Source organism: Drosophila eugracilis, unplaced genomic scaffold (genome assembly GCF_018153835.1).
Source record: "Drosophila eugracilis isolate 14026-0451.02 unplaced genomic scaffold, ASM1815383v1 contig_367, whole genome shotgun sequence".
NCBI lineage: Eukaryota > Metazoa > Arthropoda > Insecta > Diptera > Drosophilidae > Drosophila > Drosophila eugracilis.
In genome coordinates this window covers 1,867,629-1,887,728 of record NW_024573224.1, presented here as the reverse complement: position 1 = coordinate 1,887,728, position 20,100 = coordinate 1,867,629, and the positions used below count along the sequence as shown (strand labels likewise).

At 40.7% G+C, this 20,100-nt stretch overlaps 7 protein-coding genes across 8 annotated transcripts; 2 read left to right on the top strand and 5 right to left on the bottom strand.

Moving 5' to 3' along the window:
• The first annotated feature begins 23 nt into the window (after nucleotides 1–23).
• On the top strand, nucleotides 24–13,795 carry LOC108116479 (heme oxygenase). Of its 2 annotated transcripts, none has more exons than XM_041818669.1 (3): nucleotides 24–283; nucleotides 342–847; nucleotides 13,268–13,795. In XM_041818669.1, the coding sequence occupies exons 1-3, from the start codon at nucleotides 127–129 to the stop codon at nucleotides 13,406–13,408; spliced, it is 804 nt and encodes a 267-aa protein (XP_041674603.1). In that variant the 5' UTR covers nucleotides 24–126; the 3' UTR covers nucleotides 13,409–13,795. The 2 variants fall into 2 exon arrangements, with proteins under 2 accessions (XP_041674603.1, XP_017083899.1); XM_017228410.2 differs by lacking the exon at nucleotides 13,268–13,795 and adding an exon at nucleotides 961–1,301 and having other exon boundaries at nucleotides 27–283.
• On the bottom strand, nucleotides 1,288–4,640 carry LOC108116478. The gene is made up of 7 exons (XM_017228408.2): nucleotides 4,268–4,640; nucleotides 3,473–3,987; nucleotides 2,852–3,411; nucleotides 2,567–2,799; nucleotides 2,019–2,509; nucleotides 1,597–1,963; nucleotides 1,288–1,539 (listed from the first exon to the last, which is right to left on the bottom strand). The coding sequence occupies exons 1-7, from the start codon at nucleotides 4,566–4,568 to the stop codon at nucleotides 1,328–1,330; spliced, it is 2,679 nt and encodes an 892-aa protein (XP_017083897.1). The 5' UTR covers nucleotides 4,569–4,640; the 3' UTR covers nucleotides 1,288–1,327.
• Nucleotides 5,080–8,529, bottom strand: LOC108116513. The gene is made up of 7 exons (XM_017228449.2): nucleotides 8,121–8,529; nucleotides 7,327–7,841; nucleotides 6,706–7,265; nucleotides 6,431–6,648; nucleotides 5,866–6,356; nucleotides 5,439–5,805; nucleotides 5,080–5,379 (listed from the first exon to the last, which is right to left on the bottom strand). The coding sequence occupies exons 1-7, from the start codon at nucleotides 8,452–8,454 to the stop codon at nucleotides 5,186–5,188; spliced, it is 2,679 nt and encodes an 892-aa protein (XP_017083938.2). The 5' UTR covers nucleotides 8,455–8,529; the 3' UTR covers nucleotides 5,080–5,185.
• LOC108116281 lies at nucleotides 8,759–10,295 on the bottom strand. Its single transcript, XM_017228068.2, has 4 exons — nucleotides 10,073–10,295; nucleotides 9,531–10,015; nucleotides 9,097–9,463; nucleotides 8,759–9,039 (listed from the first exon to the last, which is right to left on the bottom strand). The coding sequence occupies exons 1-4, from the start codon at nucleotides 10,266–10,268 to the stop codon at nucleotides 8,840–8,842; spliced, it is 1,248 nt and encodes a 415-aa protein (XP_017083557.2). The 5' UTR covers nucleotides 10,269–10,295; the 3' UTR covers nucleotides 8,759–8,839.
• LOC108116298 lies at nucleotides 10,687–12,183 on the bottom strand. The gene is given in 5 exon segments (XM_017228087.2): nucleotides 10,687–10,934; nucleotides 10,990–11,344; nucleotides 11,404–11,882; nucleotides 11,937–12,081; nucleotides 12,083–12,183. Coding segments are annotated over 5 exon segments (1,179 nt in total). The 5' UTR covers nucleotides 12,131–12,183; the 3' UTR covers nucleotides 10,687–10,782.
• A 56-nt stretch (nucleotides 13,796–13,851) lies between the features above and the next one.
• Nucleotides 13,852–14,881, bottom strand: LOC108116305 (protein Fer3). Its single transcript, XM_017228094.2, has 2 exons — nucleotides 14,386–14,881; nucleotides 13,852–14,323 (listed from the first exon to the last, which is right to left on the bottom strand). The coding sequence occupies exons 1-2, from the start codon at nucleotides 14,522–14,524 to the stop codon at nucleotides 13,881–13,883; spliced, it is 582 nt and encodes a 193-aa protein (XP_017083583.2). The 5' UTR covers nucleotides 14,525–14,881; the 3' UTR covers nucleotides 13,852–13,880.
• Nucleotides 14,882–18,502: 3,621 nt separating this feature from the next.
• LOC108116327 (protein ABHD11) lies at nucleotides 18,503–19,375 on the top strand. Its single transcript, XM_017228138.2, is given in 3 exon segments — nucleotides 18,503–18,929; nucleotides 18,932–18,977; nucleotides 18,979–19,375. Coding segments are annotated over 3 exon segments (870 nt in total).
• Nucleotides 19,376–20,100: the final 725 nt, after the last annotated feature.

Here is a 20,100-nt window from a genome sequence, read left to right as displayed (position 1 = left end):
TTTTTGTAAAGCGGTCTCACTGAGCCGGAGTTCAAAACAAAACAAAGACGGCATATTTTGCAAATATCACGTAGATAAGGAACAATTTTTACTTATTAATTTGAAAAGTAGCTGCGCAAAAGAAGCATGTCAGCGACCGAGGAACCAACCGTAAACAGTCAGGTCCCAGAGAATGTGGAGGATGTGGAATTTGTGGATATGGCATTCACAAAGGAGTTGCGTAAAGCGACTAAAGATGTGCACAATCTGACTGATGTGCTGGTGAATGCAAAGTTCGCACTTGGTGAGTTCCAAATTCCCAAATAACTTACGTTTATTTACATTTTATCTCTTTTCCTTAGCGCTTTCTGATGATGAGGTCTGGTATGATGGACTTCTGGCATTCTACGAACTGTACAAATTCTTCGAGACTCATTTACCGGAGCGTTTGCTGCCCAAGGAATTTTACAGGACAGCTGCATTCGAGAGGGATTTCGATTACTTCTACGGGTCTGGTTGGAGGGAGACATATGAACCGCGCCCTGCGGTCAAGAAGTATTTAGAGCATCTGGAGAAGATTGCCGCCCAGAACGAATTGCTGTTGTTTGCCTACTCCTATCAAATGTACATGGCTTTGATGTCTGGAGGTCAAATGCTACAGAAGAAGCGTATGATTGCTCGAAAACTTTGGAAATTTTCAAGGGGCGACGATGAGGAGCAACAAAAGCAGGCCGATAAAGAGGCCGAGGTGGCAACGGCCAGGGCCGCGGATCCTTCTTTGAACAAAGATGACTTGCAGGCCAGGCCAATGCCCGCCCAAGTCACCATTTGTCCCCCTGGTTGTGAGGCAACATATTTTCCTGAAAAGGTAAATACATTATAATTTTCATATATATTTAAAATTAGGTGAGCGGTTAATCATTGGTATTGAAATTTTGTACATTCTTTTGTCTGATAACAATTTATGATTCTATATATTAGATTTCCGTTCTGAAGACGAAGCTCAGGCGTGTTTTCAACAATCATTATGGAGCTTTTGACGATGAATTGCGTGCCGCTTTTATCGAGGAGAGTCGTAACGTGTTCCGCTTTAATATAGAAGTAGTGAAGACAATTAAAGGAGTGAATCGTGCCAATCTTAGGAAGCTAGCCCTAGCTGTGATGTTCATTTCTAGTATTGTATTGGCCGTAAAGTTCGCCTTTAAGTAAAACAAGTAGGGAGTAACTATTTCAGCTCTCTCAAGGATGTTAAAATTGTGATCACACATTTGTCGTTTGTTAAAATAGTAAATATTCTAATATACTGCTGATATTCAAAAATATTTGTATTGTTTCAGTCAGTTTAAATTTATTGACTTTTTTCAGCAAAAGCATCAAGCAGTCCTCGTCTATTTAACCAAGGCATAACGCGCTCAATGTTGGCCCTGTAGCGCTCGTTGCTGAAAAGTGCCGATCTCAGGGATTCGGCCTCCTTATTCTCTCCTAAAAAGCTATCGGTCGAGAAATTTTCATCTGCCTTGTTTAGGCAAATCGTCAGGGTGGTCAAGATAGTTTCAGCCGCTTAAAGAAAAAAACAATTAGATTTTTTATCGGGAACTACAATTTTTTGTTACTTACCGAAAATGGGATGCTTTAGCAAAATGGCTTGCAGTTCCTTTAGAGAGGGTATAAAACCATTGTACTTTAACAATTTGGCATGCTCATTTAAGTTTTGATGATACCACCGGATGAGATAGTCAAACTGATCAACTTTAATATCAAGATGAGTGGAGCTCATTATGAAGTAGTACAAGTCCTGGGCAGGACTTCCATATTTCGTGACTTGGTGATCCAGTAGGAAGGTTTCCTTGACATGACCCTCTGAGTCGTATTGGAACATGATGTTGTTAATCCAGGCATCACCATGATTAAGCACATTGAACTCCTGCTCATTGATTTTCGCTTCTTCAATGATTTTGTCCACATGATTATCTAAAACCGTCGGCTACAAAAACATTTTTGGTTATTAATTCATCAATATGTCGTTAAAGGAGATTTACCAATTTTTGCAGGTACTCATTGACGCCATCAAACTTGGACACTTCTTCTAAAAATGATTTCTTTGTTTGAGCAAATATACCCTTGAAAACTGCAGCAGTCTGCTCTGTGAAAATGCCATTGTTGTATTTTGGCGGGTAAGGTCCATTGAGTTCCTTATATTTCAGAGAGGCTGCATGCCACTGGGCTAGTTTTTTTAGGGAGCACTTGGTGTGCTCCATGTCCATTCCCTTCATGCGATCACACATCTTAAAGCCAGCCGGTTGTAGGTTCTCCAAAATAATGTATTCTTCGCTGACATCCTTCGTAATGCGGAAGGACTTGGCACTAAATGTCACCGGCAATCCGACTTCCTTATAGAGCTGCTCAAAAGCAGGTACATATTTGGCGTACATCTCGATCTCCTTAGGAAACAGGTTGAAGTCGGAGAAGTTAATCGTGTCAGTGGCTGTTTGCAGTTTCAGGATGTACGAAAAGGACTTGACGCTATTGTCTGCAAAGGTTTGGTTTAGTTTAGTATTTTTTTTAATCTCCTATTTAATTTATTCACCTTTTAACTGCGCCTTGATATCAACCTTTAAAAGCTTAGAAGCAAAATTGTCTCCAGGTTTCGTGGCTAAGCTCCAAGAACCGTTTATAATCTTATCAAAATTGGGTTCGGTGGATGAAACTATCTCCTTAAAGTCGTTAACATTTAGCCAGTCCAAAATCTGATCAGGACTCTCATCTTGGGACTGTTTAAGAGGCTCCGGTGCTGGCGGTTGATCTGGGATTGGCTCAGTGCTAAGGAGGTACTATTTATCTTGAAACTGAAAAAATATTTAGAAATTTTTACCTGACTTCCAAAAAACCACGATTTTCCAACCAAGGTAGAATTCTTTCGATGTATCCATGATATCTCTTGTTAGAGTACAAATCGTTTCTGAAATTAACGCCTTCTTCGGACTCTCCCATGAAATTATCCATTGTGGCCGACTCTTTGGGGTCCAAAAGAACCACTGGCAGTACAGCGATAGTTGGGAATAGTACCCATCCGCCGTACTTAATCAACTTAGTGTGTAATTCCTTCAACGAAGGCTGTCGGCCAGTATATCCTAAGATATCTAAGTTCTTGGTCAGCTGTTCGTGGTAATGCCTGATGAAGAAGTCAAAGTAATCAAGCTTATAGTCAATTTGCACCGAGGTCATGATGAAGTAGAGTAGGTCCATGGTGGGAGTGCCGTATTTGGGGTTCTGGAAATCTACAAATACCATATCCTCCAAATTGCCCTTGGAGTCGACTTTGAATAGGAGATTATTCATCCAACAATCACCATGGCTGAGTACATTGAATTCAAGTGGGTCTATGACACCGATTTTCATGAACTCTGTAGTGAGATTTGCAAGAACTTTTTCCTGATCGAAATGAAGTTGGAACATTATAAATTAATAAAGGAAACTTAAACTCAAGACTTACAAGTTTCTCCCTAAAGGCCTCTCCGTTCTTAAACTTATTCAGATTAGACAAAAATGCTGTTCGAAAGGATCCCAACATTCCATCCATAAACGCCTTTATAGCATCCTTGTTATTTCCCATCATACCGTACAAGAATAAATCAGGATAAGGTCCATGCACCTGAACCATCATGGCACCAGCTGCATGGAACTGTGCCAATTTTGTAAGGGCGAACTTAGTTTGTTCTAAGTTAAGACATTCCAAACGATTAAGGTTTTTGTACCCATCCTGGCCGAGGTCGTGCATTAGAACCGTATTGGCTAGCTTAGGCTCCTTGGTTGAGTCCAGTTTAAAAGCTCTTGGAGCGAATGTTATGTCTACGCCCTTGGCCTTGTAGAGCTCCTCCAGCTTTGGTAGAATGTCAATATATGCCGCATTCTCGCTGGTAAAGAAGTTGGCAATGGACATCATTTGCTCCATTTGCGGCGTATCATGGGGTACCTTCATCATAAAGGATACCAGCTTCTTGCTCTTGTCTGGAAATGTAATTGATTAGTTGAAGTTGCTGATATTGCATTATTTATTGCCTAAAATAGTAAACATATTAGCATTGTCATTGTGAAAAGCCAAACAATCATCAAACATTTATTGCTAACTGACTATAAATGAATCGTACTAGGTGATTACTTATCGCCGACCTACACGAAGAACCTCACCTACTTGGCGACGTTATTTCGGGTTGGACTAGATTGTGGCAAATTAGTGCTATAAATAGTTTGGCAGCACGCCATTTGTGTAGTTAACTAGCTAACTCACCAATGAGCTCCACATCTATGCTGATCCTCAGCATTAAAGTGGCATAGTTTTCTCCGGGGGACATGGCGGGCTTCACCCGGAAGTCCACTATTTTTGAGAACTGATCCACATTGGCGGTAAGTAATTCCACAAATTGGGTTTCATGTAGCCACTTGGGAACCAAATTGCTCCGTTCAATCTTGGTGGGTGGAACAGTAGTTTCAGCGTTCTCCTGCTGAACTTTCTTTGCTACTGACTGCTTTTGGTGTTCCGAGTTTGTCACTGCGTAGCTCTGCTTTGCTTTGGAACTCCGTAGACCCATCCTCTAATATTAATTTAATTTTAGTATTTAGAAAAAAAGCAACTTGCAATTCGCGTCCGTTCAACTTGCCGATCGACGGTGTACTGATATTCAGCTCACGACCAACCACTCTAGTTATGCATTTCTAATCGCTGGTTTAATTGATAGCGTCTGATAGCAGCTGCCATTAACAAGTTTTTCGTTATTTCATCAGTTTTTTAAAGTTTACGCCTTTGTATCGCTAATCAGAATGTGCGATATGCCTGAACTTAAACTCTTCTTAATAACTGGAGTGATTAGATTGATAGCTTTAACTATCAGGTTAAAGGCTTGGCTTTATCAGTTCTTATGCTTTTGATAAGAATTTTTTATTAATACTATCGGTTTGAATAGTATTTTGCCGTTCTATAAAAAATTAGGGCAGGCTCATAGAGGGGGCATTATTTGGGCATTAAATATAAAAGTTATTATATGATTTTAAAGTTTTTATTTCATTTTAAAGTTTTAAAACAATGTTTAACCAAATTATATATAATTTCTTTGTATAATAATAACTTTTTTTGTTTAATTAAAAACTCTTACATTTCGTTGAAATCCAGCAGAAACAAGCTAGATATATCACATTTTTAATAGCCCTTTTAAGGGTCAAGTAGTCCCCTTCTGTTTAGCCATGGCATAATCTTCTCAATATGGGCTTTGTATCGCTCGTTGCCGAGAAGCTGCAACCTGAAGGCTTCTGATTCTGGGGTCTCAATGAAGAACATTTCAGGGTTGAAACCCTCATCGGCTTGGTTAAGGCAAACGGTTAAGGTACTGATGACGGTGCCAACAGCTGTAAAAGTAAAAGCCTTTTTTTTAGGCGTTCTTATAATATTTTAAGAAACAACGTACCAAAAGCTGGATGGTCTATCAAAATAGAATGTAGTTCATTTAGAGACGGAACAAATCCATTGTATTTCAAAAGTTTTGTATGCTCTACCAAATTTTCGTGGTACCATCTTATCAGATAATCAAACTGATCCACCTTGATGTCCAGCTCTGCAGAACTCATCAAGAAGTAGTAAAGATCTTGAGCTGGATTGCCGTATTTAGCATTCTGGTGATCCAGCAAGAAGGTTTCCTTGAGATGGCCCTCTGAGTCGTATTGGAACATGATGTTGTTAATCCAGGCATCGCCATGGTTAAGCACATTGAATTCTTTTTCATTGATCTCGGCATCTTCAATGATCTGGTCTACATGGTTGTCCAAAATCCAAGGCTTTACAAGAAAAATAAGAATTAGTTTAAGAACTTAAAATTTCCTAAAATAATGCTTTACCAGCTTCGGCACGTATTCCTCAGCACCTTCAAACTTTCCAAATATTTGAATATAAGAGTGCTTAGCAGTTGTAAACATATTATGGAACATGTCTCTCGTCTGTTCAATATAAATTCCATCCTTATACAATAGGGAATAAGGTCCATTTAGCTCCTTGTACTTAATGGAAGCCGCATGCCATTGGGCAAGTTTCTTGAGAGAACTCTTGGTGTGCTCCATATCCAACCCCTTCATGCGATCGGCCATTTTGAAGCCTTTTGTCTGAAGATTTTCCATTAGGAGATATTCTTCAGTAACTGGTTTATTGAAGACGAAGGACTTGGCACTAAACGTGATCGGTAATCCTGCGTCTTTATAGAGTTTTTCAAATGCAGGTACATATACGCGGTACATCTCCATTTCTTTGGGGAACATATTTACATCAGTAAAGTTGTCCGTGGTTGACTTTGGTTGCACTTTCAGTATGTAGGAGAATGTCTTGGCACTGTTATCTGTGGTGATTATCATGGTTAGCCTATTTTCCTATCACATTTTCAGATAATATATATATATTTGGCTTACCAACCTTTCAGTTGTGCCTGTATATCAACTTTTAACAGCTTTGATGCGAAGTTGTCTCCAGGCTTTGTCGCCGAAGTCCAGGAACCACCAAGAATCTTCTCAAACTCGGGATTGGAGGAGGAAATTACATCTTCAAAGTCATTGATATTAAGCCAGCTTAAAATTTGGTTAGGATTCTCGGGAAGCTCAGAAGAAGGAGTTTCCGGTGGGATCAAATGATTGCTGAAAGTTAGAATTGATTAACCCCAAGCAAAACTGTTTTAGTTTCCATGAACTTACTAAGCTTCCAGGAATCCCTTGTTGTCCAGCCATGGGAGAATCCTTTCAATGTATCCATGGTACCTTTTGTTGGTGAACAGAAGGTTCTTAAACTTTGCGCCAGCTTCACTGTCTCCCAGGAAATTGTCAAAAGTGGCAGTCTCATCTGGATCCAGCAGGACAACTGGCAGCACGCTGATCGAGGGGAACAGGGCCCAACTGCCATGCTTGTACATCAGGATATGGAGTTCCCTGAGAGTAAGTTGCTTACCGGAGAAGCCTAGAAGATTCAGGTGCTTGGTCAACTGTTCATGATAATGCCTGATGAATAAGTCAAAGTAATCCAGCTTGTAGTCGATGTGTACAGAGGTAATGATCATGTAGAACAAGTCCTGAGTTGGGGGACCATATTTGGGATTTTGGAAATCTACGAAAACCATATCTTCCACATCCCCCTTAGAGTCAACCTTGAAAAGCATATTATTCATCCAGCAATCGCCATGGTTCAGCACGTTGAAGTCATTCGGTTCGACCTTCATTAGGTGTTCAAAGTCCAAAAAGATCTGTTTGAATGCCGTGTCCTGGAATTATTAGTTTAGTTGTTAAATCATATGTCCTTCAGCAGTTAATGCAAGGTCCTACCAGTTTTTCCCGAAAGTCTTCGCCATTCTTAAAACTCTTCAGATTTGCCATGAAAGCCGTTCGGAAGGAGGAAATCATTCCTTCGTAGAATGCCATTAGAACCTCCTTATTTCCACCGAAAGCCCCATTTACGAATAAATCTGAGTAGGGTCCATTCACCTGTACATTCATAGCAGATGCCGCGTGAAACTGGGCTAGTTTCGTCAGTGCGAACTTGGTTTGCTCCAGATTAAGGCACTCCAGGCGATTCAGGTTCTTAAACCCATCTTGGCCCAGATCATTCATCAGTACTGTGTTGGCCAAATTGGGTTCCTTCTTGGAGTCCAGTTTAAAAGCTTTGGGAGCAAAGATTATGTCTAATCCTTTGGCCTTGTAAAGTTCTTCCAATTTTGGAAGTATTTCTGTGTAGGCTGCATTCTCGCTGTTAAAGAAGTTCGCCATGGCCAGCATTTGTTCCATTTGGGGAGTTTTGTGGGGAACCTTCATCATAAAGGAGACCAGTTTGGTGCTCTTGTCTGGCGGTGAGATCGGAATTAAAAACTTGTTATTCAAAGTTTTTGTTATGTTTGGCATTAAAAGATAATTAGTATTCGACATGCACTTGGTATTGTCGGGAAATGATTCAAACAACAAACATTTATTGTCCAGGTAGGTACTGGCTATAAATAAATTGAAGATACTACTTATCGCCAGTCTACACGAATAAAAGCCTTTTTATTGCGTTTTCTAGGCACAAAGATTAGACATTTTATCAAGTTTATAGAGCATATTTGTCAATGCATAAGACGACTCACCAGTCAGTTCCACATCTATGCTGATCCTCAGCATTAAAGTGGCATAGTTTTCTCCGGGTGCCATAGCGGGCTTCACCCGGAAACCCACTATCTTTGAGAACTGAGCGACATTCGCGGCGAGTAATTCCTCAAATTGCGTTTCATTCAACCACTCTGGCCCCAAATTGCTCTCCTCAATTACAGGTTTGGGGTTCAGCGGTTCAGCATGAGTGGATGACCCCTCAATTTTCGCATCAGTTGACCGAGAACTTTTTATAGAGGCCTTTTTCTGATTCTGGCTACCGGTTGTAGCTACTTCATAGCTCTTTTTTGACTTGGAATTACGTAGTCCCATAGTGAAACCGGAGTGGTTTGACTAGAACTCGCGAATTTTGCACGTCCGTTCAACTGCGGGATCGGCCGTCGACTGATGTTTGGCAGCCAAAGTTCTGCTATAGTTATGCCGTTCAGATCGACGTTGATATAGTTTAATTATTTCATCATCGTCGACTGTTTTACGCTGTACCGTATAGAAATGTTTGAGTGAATTTAAACTATTCGTTGAGTGGGTGCAACCCTCTCGAATTTAAAAACAACTCAGTGATAACAGCCATGAAACTGATAATCTAAAAGCTCAAACGGCAAACACAATTCAGTGATACAGGTTTATGAACTGATAATGAAATTGTTTAAGAGTTCTTTTTATTTACTTAAAAAAAGTATATCAACAGTTTCTACATTTAATTGGTGACTTCAAATGCCCCTCGACGATGGGCCCAGGGAAGAATCACTTTTTGGTGTTTAATCATGCGGGGATTCTTTAACAGGTTGTTCCGGAACTTATCTCCAGCTCCTTCGCTGTCCATCAAACTGTCCATATTGGCATCATCACTGCCATCGACCAAGACAATTGGCAACAGAAGGGATACGATTGGCAAAACTGTTTTTGAGATTCAAAATTAGGTTTTGATGGAAAAAAACTTTCTGATAGACTTACTCCAATCTGCATGGTCAAAGAACGACTGATGCAAGCCCCTAAGCGAAGGCAGTGATTTTGGATACTTAAGTAGCTTCAGGTTCTCCGTGAGTTTTTCATGATAGTACTTCACCAAGTAATCGAATTTGGATATCTTGATGTCTAATTGGGTGGAGGAGAGTATCAGGTAGTATAGATCCTGTGCGGGTGATGAGAATCGACTCATCTGGAGATCCACAAAGTAGGTTTCAAGCAGCTTTCCCGCCTTATCATATTGGTACATAAAGTTGTTGCACCAGGCATCTCCATGATTTAGCACACGGAACTCCCCTTCGATCTTGGGAGCATAGGCCTGGAACATGTCCTGGGAATGGTGACCATACGATTCCTATACAATGGCAATAATCAATATTAGCTTCATCTAGTATGTAAAAGTGTGTATTAAAAATCCCTACCACATCCTTTGCCAAGTGTGAGGCATCGTAGAGCGGAAACGCTTCAACGAACGCCTTCGTTTGGGCTTCCCGGAAGACCTTAAAAGTATCCTCTTGGCTGCACAGGTTACGATTGTATTCAGCGGGATAGGCTCCCTTGAGCTCAAAACGAACAGCGGAAGCGGCATGAAACTGAGCCAACTTCTCCAGAGTGGCTTCGGTGTGCAGCATATCCAAGCCATTTTGGCGGTTTACATTTTTGAATCCCCGCTTGCCCAGATCTTCCAAGACGATCAGTTCCTCATCCAACTGATCCTTCGACTCATAGTAGCGCGGTCCAAAGGTAATATCCCTCCCGGCGTCTTTGTACATCTGCTCGAATTCCGGAATATATTGTCCGTAAGTCATGCGCTCCTTATCAAATACTTTCCAGCTGGCAACGTTATCCCTGTTTCCCGAATTGGGCAAGATCTTAGCCATATACGAGATACTCTTCTCAGAACCATCTAAAAGTTATAGGAATTTAGATCTATTGAAAAGTGTATTATATTTTTCTAGCTTACCATTCAATTCCAATTGGAAATTCGCCCGTAGTAGCAAAGTTGTGTAGTTTTCGCCCTTTCCACCTGTTGGTTCCAGTTCAAATGATTTAATTTCCTTAAGATCCGGAAAATCGCTTTTAATAAACTCCACGAATTTTTCTTGATCCAGCCATGCTGGAAGTTGTTCCGTGGTGCTGTCGTCTTTTCCCTGAACCATTCCGTTTACCTGTTGGAGCCGTAATTTGCACCATTTCGCGAGGGGCCGGTTTATATTGGGTTCATTATTAAAGCTTTTCGCTTAAAAGCTTCTGCTCAATTTCGTTGTTTGATTAAAGGCAGTCGCGTGCGAATGCTTTCGATCGGGGTGGACCAGTTTGTTCAGATCGGCGATAGGTTATGATGCAAAAACCACATTCATGCTTGACTGGCAAGAAATTAGTGCCCAATTAGTCATTCTAGCCCTAGTCTAGCAAGTGATCTTGCTGCTTGAACTCTGCTGATCAGGTTTGAGCTATCTTTGTGCCGGTTCATTGTTACGAGAACTTTTTTGCACTGATGACTGGCGAAAAACGACTTTATCTCTACGAAAGTTTTCTAAAATTGTTTAACTCTACAAACAAACAAATTGATGAGCCTCCAAAAGCTTTATATTTAGACGTTTGCTTTCATTTATTAGTTTTTTGATACTGTTTAGTATTATCGCTACAACCATCGTTTATCTTTCTTTGTAATTAGTCTTCTTCAAAGTATCCCCGATTCTCCAGCCAGGGCAGTAGCTCTCTAATTTGCACTCCAAAAATGGGATTCTTGAAGAGCTCATCAATGTCGTTGCTTCCAAAATCCGAGAGCATGATTGGCAGGATTTCCGTGGCAAACTCGAAAGCTATTAGCGGACAAATTAGTTTTCAATAAAGAGATAATATATTTTCCCAACCTACCCCAATGACCGTATTTCAAGAAATCCAATTGAAGATCCGTAAGGCTGGGCTTACTTCCTTGGAATTTCAAAAGGATTAGATTTTCGATCAACTGGTCGTGGTAGTACTTCACGTAGCTATCGAATCGGCTAGATTTTTCAGCTGGAGCCGTAAGGAGTAAGCTGAAAAGATCGTACGCAGCTGGACCGTATGTGGCGGTGTGAAAGTCGCTAAAGAGTGCATCCTTTACATTTCCGAAGGCGTCGACTTGGATGAGGAAATTATTTGGCCAGCAGGATCCGTTTAGAATAACATTAAAAGAAGCTTTAGAATCCAGAACCTTGCTATTTGATTTCACATACTTTTGGAATGATTTCTAAAAGTTTTGGGAATTCTCATAAGGGTATCTAAACATTTACTTTCAATAGTACTTACCACCTTATCTTCGTACTCTCTTACGTCGTTTGCTCGAAGACTCTCGTGAAATCGCATTTGGTATAAGCTCTTGAGCTTGGCAGCCTCTTCACCCAGTTTTAAGTGCTCACCGAGCTTTGGAAGCTCTCTAATCTTTCCGGAATTCTTCTCTATATAGCAAGCTGTGCCGGCGTGATAGGCAGCCAGTTTCGAAAGTATTCCTTGGGTGGCGGTTACAGACAAACCTTTGAGGCTATTCGCCACAGAATAACCTTTATTCAAAATGTAATCCAAATAGATGGATTTTTGTTTTGACTTGATGATGGGCGAGCTAAAGTGAATGATCTTCTCCGCATTTGCATACAACTCTTCTAGTGCAGGTAGTACGGTCTCATGCATGTATTGCTCCACCGAAAAATCTCCTTTTATGGGTACTTTTAAACCAATTGACACCGATTCTGGCGACTTGATTAGGTAACTCACTTGGCGTTTCTTGTTTCCTGCAATTAGTTCATTGTTAATGTGTAAGGACTACAGATTTTGTTATATCTTACCTGCCAAACTTACTTGAAGATGAGCGCAGAGTGAAGGCTGGGCCAGTTGAACCTCCCATTTGCAACGAACGCTCTCAATTTTTCTAAACTCGGGAATCTCTTGTCTCAGCAAACTTTCCAGATCCTGCTGATCCAGCCAAGTCGGGCAAAGGAGCATCTTGGGATAGCTGTGTTACCAGAATTGGGTTCGACATTCTCCTCCGTTCCCGATTGCAAACTGAACGACACCTTAGAAAACCCAGCAAGCTATTTTCATATATGTGTACACAAGAATCGATAAGTGCGTTGATAGGGAATGTGGGTTATATGATTGAAATTTATGAAGTCAGACAAACATGATTGTCGATTTTCAAGTTATCTAAGATAAGTCAGTTAGAACACAATAGTAATTCGCACAAAATGAGATTGATAAGTTTGGTTCCGACTACTCAAAGTAGTTGACTAGTAAGCAGCTTTGAAAAACCATCTGCTACATTTTCTGTTAAATCCCATCTATCATGACTTAATATATATTGGATTCTACCCTAATTGGGTCCTGAAAAAGTGTCGAAAATTGCGAAAAATGTCCAAAATTGTAACAAAAGTCAATTAATTTGTCATAGCGATTTGACAAACCTAGAGCAAGGGGAGGGATCGCATAGCCAATCTCAGTCGATGGATGAACATGGTTATATTCTATGAGAAGCAGTTAATACGAGGCACGTGGCAAGGTCTAAGTTAAACATTTTAATGAACTGAGGACGTTTCTCACACCACAGGTGACGGAAAGATCAACTCTAAGTCTTAAGATCAAGGAATATATAGATAGCAAAGAGTTTAGTGATGCGCTAATCGCTGGCACGTGAGTCCACTTTATGGAGAAAGGGATGTGGAATGCAACCCCGGAAAGCTATTTGTGCATCTGGATGGCGATCTAATGCGGCATGAAGTGTCACAAATTCATCAAAACATATTGTGGACCAAACTACCAAAACAACAGCAACAAGGGGAAAAGTCAACCCTCAGGTAGTAGCCCACTTTCCGACTTCCGTACCCTAATTCCGTGCAATATCCGTTCCGAATTAATTTAGTGCCCAAACGAGGGGCGCTAATCTGTTGGAAATGGGCGTTGAACGCAAAAATTCCTTGGTATTTAGCCAGGAACAGGGAATCCCTCAAGTGTTACACTTGTTCCTGGGTTGTCCTTGGTTAGGGGTTGCTACAATTGACTTTGAATTGCTGCCCTCCCTTTTTTTCGTTTCTCCCTTCCCAGCACATCAATTTATTAATAATAATTTCACGCTTTGTTTGCCTTGTCAAATTTTGTATAATAGTTTTCTTTCTTTTTTCAGGTTCCGCTTAGGAAACCTTCCCGCTCTTTACGCAATGTGACTTCATCGAGACCACCAAAAGGTCCATGGCATGTGTTCCCTTCCAGCAGCTGCATTAATTCGCACGCAAATCACGACATGGTCCGCTTTGGTTTGGTCTAAAATTCTTTAGTAACAAGTGCGGGTAATGTTTAGGGGGATTATCAGGTGTATGTTGGTGGTACTTTTTGTTGGTTCTTTAAAGTCACCACCAAGCTTAGACAACTAATTTGTTTACTGTTTGCCAAATTAGATTATCTCTAAGCCAACAAAACCAAAAGTTTGTTTGGGTAATTAAAAAAAATAGGAATGGATTGTATTATATATTGTTAGAGCCGACTAACCCTTCCTAGAAGGGCTCCCTCCCCAAATCATACTACATATTTATCACTTAATGTTATTATTTATTATTGTTTTTTAAACAAACTTTAAAATGCTAGGGATAACATTTTTCATTAACTGCTATCTACAAGTATTAAACCAAAGCTCATATGTCTAGATACACCGAAATATATTTCCAAAAATATTGCTAGCTAATATTTCGGTTTAGTTTTATGTCATAAATTTTAAAGAACTTCAAAGAACTTTTACATGTTTAACTGTGGTTGTAGGGTGAGCCAAAGTCGCGTTGATAGGCAGCCGCTGGATGCAAATGATGTGGATGGATAGCCGGTGGTGCAGACTGATGGTGTCCATTCATGCCGCCATAAACTTCGGAGCGAGACTTGTGAGAATTCGATGGTGTCCCACTGAGCAACTCGGCCATGAATCCAATGTAGGTGATTGCCAGACGCAGGGTTTCAATGCGGGAGAGCCTTTTCTCATAGGCGAAAGTAGGCACCTTACGCCTCAACTTGTCAAAGGCTTCGTTCAGGTTGAACATCCGACGGCGTTCACGGATATTTGCAGCTCTCCTTTGGGCAATTGAAGCCACTCGGCGTCGGGTCTTCTTTGACGAGCTCGAGGATCCGTTAGCCCTTCCATTTGTCGACGATCGCTGGGGAACCAAGGGAGTAACCTGCGAGCGCTGCCACAAAGCTGTGGGGTTTGAGATTTTTATTTAATACTTTTTTCACAACATTTTCCTTTAAGGTACTCACACAAATCAGTGCAGGGAAAGCCTGCTATGAGCTCCTGATAAGGCACTATGGGCGGCGGAGGAGCTTCCTGACCCCAAAGTGGCTGAAATGGAACCTCCGGCATATAGGTGGGCTGGTCACTGGGATGTGGATGTTGCATGTCTGACTGTCGAATTGGAAAGGTACTACAATTGGAAGACCTTTGGTCTGTTCTGCTTGGAAGACTGTGTTGCAATAAATTCTTATTGTCCTCACGGGCTGCGAAGTCAGCTCGGTCCTGTTCTGATTTTTGCTTATTGGATTTTCCTCCCTGCCGGATGGCAGCATCTGCCAAGTGGAGGCCATTTTGGATTGGCAACAGTTTGGTGAATTTCGATTGGTCGTTCTTGGTCGAGGGTTGATGAGGTGGCGTCTGATGTTCCGACTTTCAGATCTGCTTTGAACAGTATCTTCCAATTGAATTGGAGAATTATTACTACCATCTAAATAGGAGAGCATTATGAAGCTCAAATAGTAATTTAAATTAACTTTATTTAAGTTAGATTGAAAATTTAATTATGCATCTTATATTGTTTATTGTAATGTCATTTCCTAATAAAATTAATGATGGGGCATTATTTTATATTTTTTGACCAAATATACATTTGATTATTTAAAAAAATTTTATTTAACTATTTTAGAATATATATACAAAACTGATTGTCTATAAATTGCAAAGAGAAGCTTGATCTAAATCAGAAGTCTTATCCTCTTTTAAAACCCACGAAACGGTTATAAATTGCGGTGGTTGTGTTCGCTAGGATTAATCAGAGACACAAACCCTTAATAGAAACAAACCGGTTAACTATTAATTACTGTTCAAACAGGTCCTTAATGAAACTTAAAATGATGGGTAATTAAAAAAACTAAAAACAAAATTGAAAAATTAACAAATAGGTATTAGCATTTAAGCAGTGGAAAAGACTTCGGTACTGCTTGAACTCCAATTTCAGATGTGAACTGTGTTCCAAGTTCCTATCTGTTGCATGCATTTGTTTTTGTTTATAGTTGACTCTCTGAGAATTCTGGTCCGCATTCAGCTCTCCTGCTGAATGAGAATCTAGTGCAACTGCGCGGATAATTTTGCCGGCTTCCCGTTTCCAATCCTACAGTTATTGTGATGCTATGGAGATGAAAAGCATTCCCCCAATCGTGCCAAGTATTTAGCCGCGTGGCAACAGGACAGCGTCCGAGGCTTAGATTGGAATGCGCTGACAGACTGAGGTAAGCCTTTGATGGGCATTTGGAGGTCTGATTCCTAAGGGGGTTGTATCCAGCATTCGGAGGATTTCATTGTCGCTAAACTTTACAATGGGACTGATTGGAAAAGGGGAGAACATGTCTTCAACTTTTGATTTGCATTTGAAAGTTGGGTTTTATGGCTCCAAATGAGGTTTCCAGTTTATTTATTTAGTTCGTTTAATGTTCATCTCTGCCAGAGGAGTCCTACTCAAGGGTGCTCCATTGTGTCAATAACTTGAAATTGGATATGAAGTGTCTCGGATACTGTCAAGCAAAGACAGACTTTGATGACTAAATCTAGTCACAAGACATTTGAATCTCAAAGGCATCAAACTAAAAAAAAAAATAGTTCTGAAATTTGCATTCATTTCGTTTCCATCCATTAGACGGGGTCCGTTGACGCGGTTTTAAAGAACAAACAAACTCCATCGTAATCTTTCGATTTGCTTTAGCAAAAGGGAGTTCAAGTAACCAGTAATGTCTGAGGCGATTTGTTTGTGTCTGCGTCTGAGCACTTGCCAAGATTTATGCCCTCTGTGATGGTAAGCACAGTCTCAGCTTACATTATGAAAATGTAAAAATAAGAAAATGTGGAAATTTGAATTTCGTTCTCCTACCCCCAACAGACGTAGAGCTTTCTGCCATTTCCTAATTTTCCACACAAATGAATTTTATTTATTACACAATTTGGGGATTTGTACTTGGAGTCGCATCTGTAAACGACATGAAAGTGCTTAGACTCCCGAGCGTTAAACGAGGCATTAGCCCCACTGGATTACGGCTAATACCATTGTGTCCGGGGACGAGAGGCTAAACGGGGCATATACGGAGCAATCCCAGGTACAACTCTGGCTAAAAATTATTATTTTAAAATTATGAATACATTCTAGTAACATAAATATATTCGGCATGTAGGTTTATCGCTTTGCTGTATTTTATAGAGCTTGATTAATCAGCAGAGCTTAATTGTTTAAGAGCAGAGCTTAATTTTGGAATACATAAACTGCGAACGTTTATTCTGGTGGACTATTTAGTTTTCCAGTTGCGATCATGAGAGACCGTCTTCTTTTTTGGATTAGCAGCCTCCTGATGTTTAGCGTGGTTATACACGCTGAAAATTACCCAGACACCAAGGCCGACCGCAATGTGGCAATTCTCAATAAAATGACTAGTTATATGGATGAAGAAGTGGAATCCTGCCAGAATTTCCGAAACTATTCAGTTAAGTACGTTGAACGTGTGGATCTGCCATTATTAACGAGCGAGTTCATTGCCCTCTTGGAAGATCTCAAGAATCAGACTTTTAAGAACGGTAGCGTGGAAGAAAAGATGCTGCAATTTTATGATATCTGTTTGAAGACTGAGCCAAGAACAAATTATGATGGTATAAAAAAAGAATATACTCTTAAGAAATTGGAAAGGAAATTTCGCACGTCAAATCTTATCAATTTTGTCAACTATTACTACCGCCGTTTTATCAAATCCGACTCTAAAGCTAAAATTATCGACTGGAGATCATTTGCTGAGTTTCTAGAGTTATTAAAAACCTTCAATGCCGGCGATTGGACCGATAAGAGTGAAATTGAGAGTGCATTTATAAACTCTATGTATTTTCCCAAAGCTAAAATAGTTCAAGATTGTATATACGATGTGAACTTTTTCTTTGGGATAGCCATAAACTTGCTGTACGAAGAGAATGTTCTGGGACCTCTAAAACAGAGCCAGTATCAGTTTCAGGTGATGAAGATTTTCGATGCAATACGCCAGCAAGTTAACGCCAGCCTTCAGAGTAACCCATTAAACTGGACAATGTCAGAGATTGACGCTCTTCGACAAAATATAAATAGTTTGACCCTAAGTATTGGAAGCATTCCCGAGAATGTCAATCGCCGTGAGTTCGTCACAGATTACTATAAAAATCTACAGTTTTCAGCTGAAGACAGCTACCGAGATGCGTTATCAAAGCTTGGTGGATTTCGATATTGGAAAGGAGAAAATTTTATACGTCCGAGACATACTACAGTTTTCAGAAGTAGAAAATCCATTGTGGTATCTTACCACCTCCTTGCCAACTCCACCTTTGAATTAGAAACACATGACCTATTCAAAATGACCCCGCTTGGAATTCAATTGGCTTTTCATATGTTAAATAGCTATAGACCAGAAAATTGCTATGACTACAACGACACTGGACCCCGCATTTTCGGCGATTATCAAGTTAATGAATTAAACAACTTCTGCTGGAAGCTTTATGCTAACGATAAATCCTTGGCTAAGCAACACACGATCCTGCTGCTCCTGAAGCTCGTACATGAATCATATTTTGCACCCGATTCAAAATTTAACCAGACACAACCCAGCTTCACCGCAAAAACCCTAAGCCAGCTCTCATTCTTGAGGTTGGCCCAAAGCAGTACACAATTATTTGGGATTCAAGAGGAGCTACTAAACAATCTTTTGCCAAAGCTGCCATCATTTGCACAGGCTTTCAACTGTCCTAATTCAGAATAGGATGAGTAATACTAGAAGGCATACATTATACTGATGTATTCTTAAACATTTTGACTTTCTTATCAAGAGATGCGTATTGTTTTGGACCTATTGCGTAGGATTGATAACAAAGTAATTCGAATATATTTGCAGATTAAAGCTCCCAATAAAGAACATAATTACGAAAACAAGTGTATTTCTTGGATTTATTCTAGTTTTAAGTCTTTATACTGGAGTCATATTAGAGTAAACTTTGAAATCAAAGCAAATGTCTTAATTTTGAAGTTTTAAAAGAAAATAAGAAAAAATCTTTAATTCTAAGGTAGTTCCCCGCAGAAGTGAAAGGTCTTCGAAATTTTTGGTAATCATGGCAAGACAGAGAATTCTCGGCTCCATCTTTCCCAGAATTCAAGCGCTGCGCAATTACCATTCGACATTCGTGCAGGCTACCCGCTTAGAGTACGTTTCCTATAGTACACCGCGCAACCAAATAGAGGCACCTCCAATCGTGGTGATGCACGACCTTAATCTTTCGCTGGAGTCATGGCGCCACGTGGCAACTAATCTAAGCCAGCAAGGTCTGCGCCAGGTGATCACAGTGGATGCTCGGAACCATGGCCTTAGCCCCTATATATCTGGTCACTCGCCTATGCATCTGGCCGCTGATGTGGAGGCCCTGATGGGTCACCAAAGCCTGACTAAGATCGTGGCTCTTGGGCACGGAATGGGTGGCCGGGCGATGATGACACTGGCACTAACGCAGCCTCAGCTCGTTGAGAGGGTCATCTTGGTGGACAGGTATTCGAGATGATGATTCAGGTGGTTCCTACCATTCCCTCGAATCTCCCTCTCCGAGGGACGTGCGTTCATACTGCCACTATTCCAGGACGTTGTGCAAGATGTATCTGAACTACGTCGAGTTGTCTTCAATCTACGCAAGATGGAAGATAATACTTTTGGCTGGGCAGTGAATCCACAGGCAGTGCTTAGCTCATGGGCGGATCTGATGATCGACTACGAGGCAACGTTGGGCGGACTTAGTCCATACATGGGCGAAGTCCTGCTCATTGCCGGTTCTCAGTCAGAGTTCGTGACCCAATCCAGTATTTCCGTGATGCAGAGATATTTTCCGAACACAGTAGTGCAGATTCTGGACGCAGGACATTGCGTTTATGAGGATCAACCGGAACAGTTTGTCGAATTAGTCGTTGAGTTTACGCAAACGTGTTTGGTATGTTGAAAACTTCGAACATATTTGAAATCAATTTTCAAATGGGGTTACCCATTTGAATCGGATTTGGAACATTACCTTTTGGTGAGTGAGTGCTAAAATTTCAGCATTCAATAAACTCAACCGATAATTGCGCTGTCAGCAGAATGGAAACCGCAGAAAAGAAAGGGCTGAATGGCATGTCGATTTGTAGTGCACCAGCCAGAATCGATGGGAAATCAACGTGGCAGGCAATCGAACCGATACACCCGATACTCGACTCAGGTGCTTGAAGGAACCAGGAAGATTGGCACACAAAGGCCAATCCCTCAACCCGACAATTTGCCAATAAAGCAGCAGAAGGTGAGGCGAAATGCGCCACAATGCGATACAATTTAGATTTATATGCTTTGTCTGATTTATTTGTATTGGACGTGTGGGCGATGGAGACGTCTGACTGGCTTTTGTGTCTGTTCCTGTGCCTGTGCTTCAAAAGTCGATAATCTGTGTACTGAAAAGGGAGTCTACTGTTACTTCTCAACCTTCTCCTGCGAGCACCTCTCTATATATGCTGTGTACTTTTGCTGAAATTGAGTCATGACTGAGATTTGAATGTGCAAATGTACACAAGAACGCCATGCGCCTTGAAGTTGTTCGCCCGAACTCTATATCCGTGTTGCCTTTGTTCTGGCTTTAATGAGGATTACGTGAAATTTCATTATGCTGCGTAATAAATAAGTAGCAAGTCAAATAAA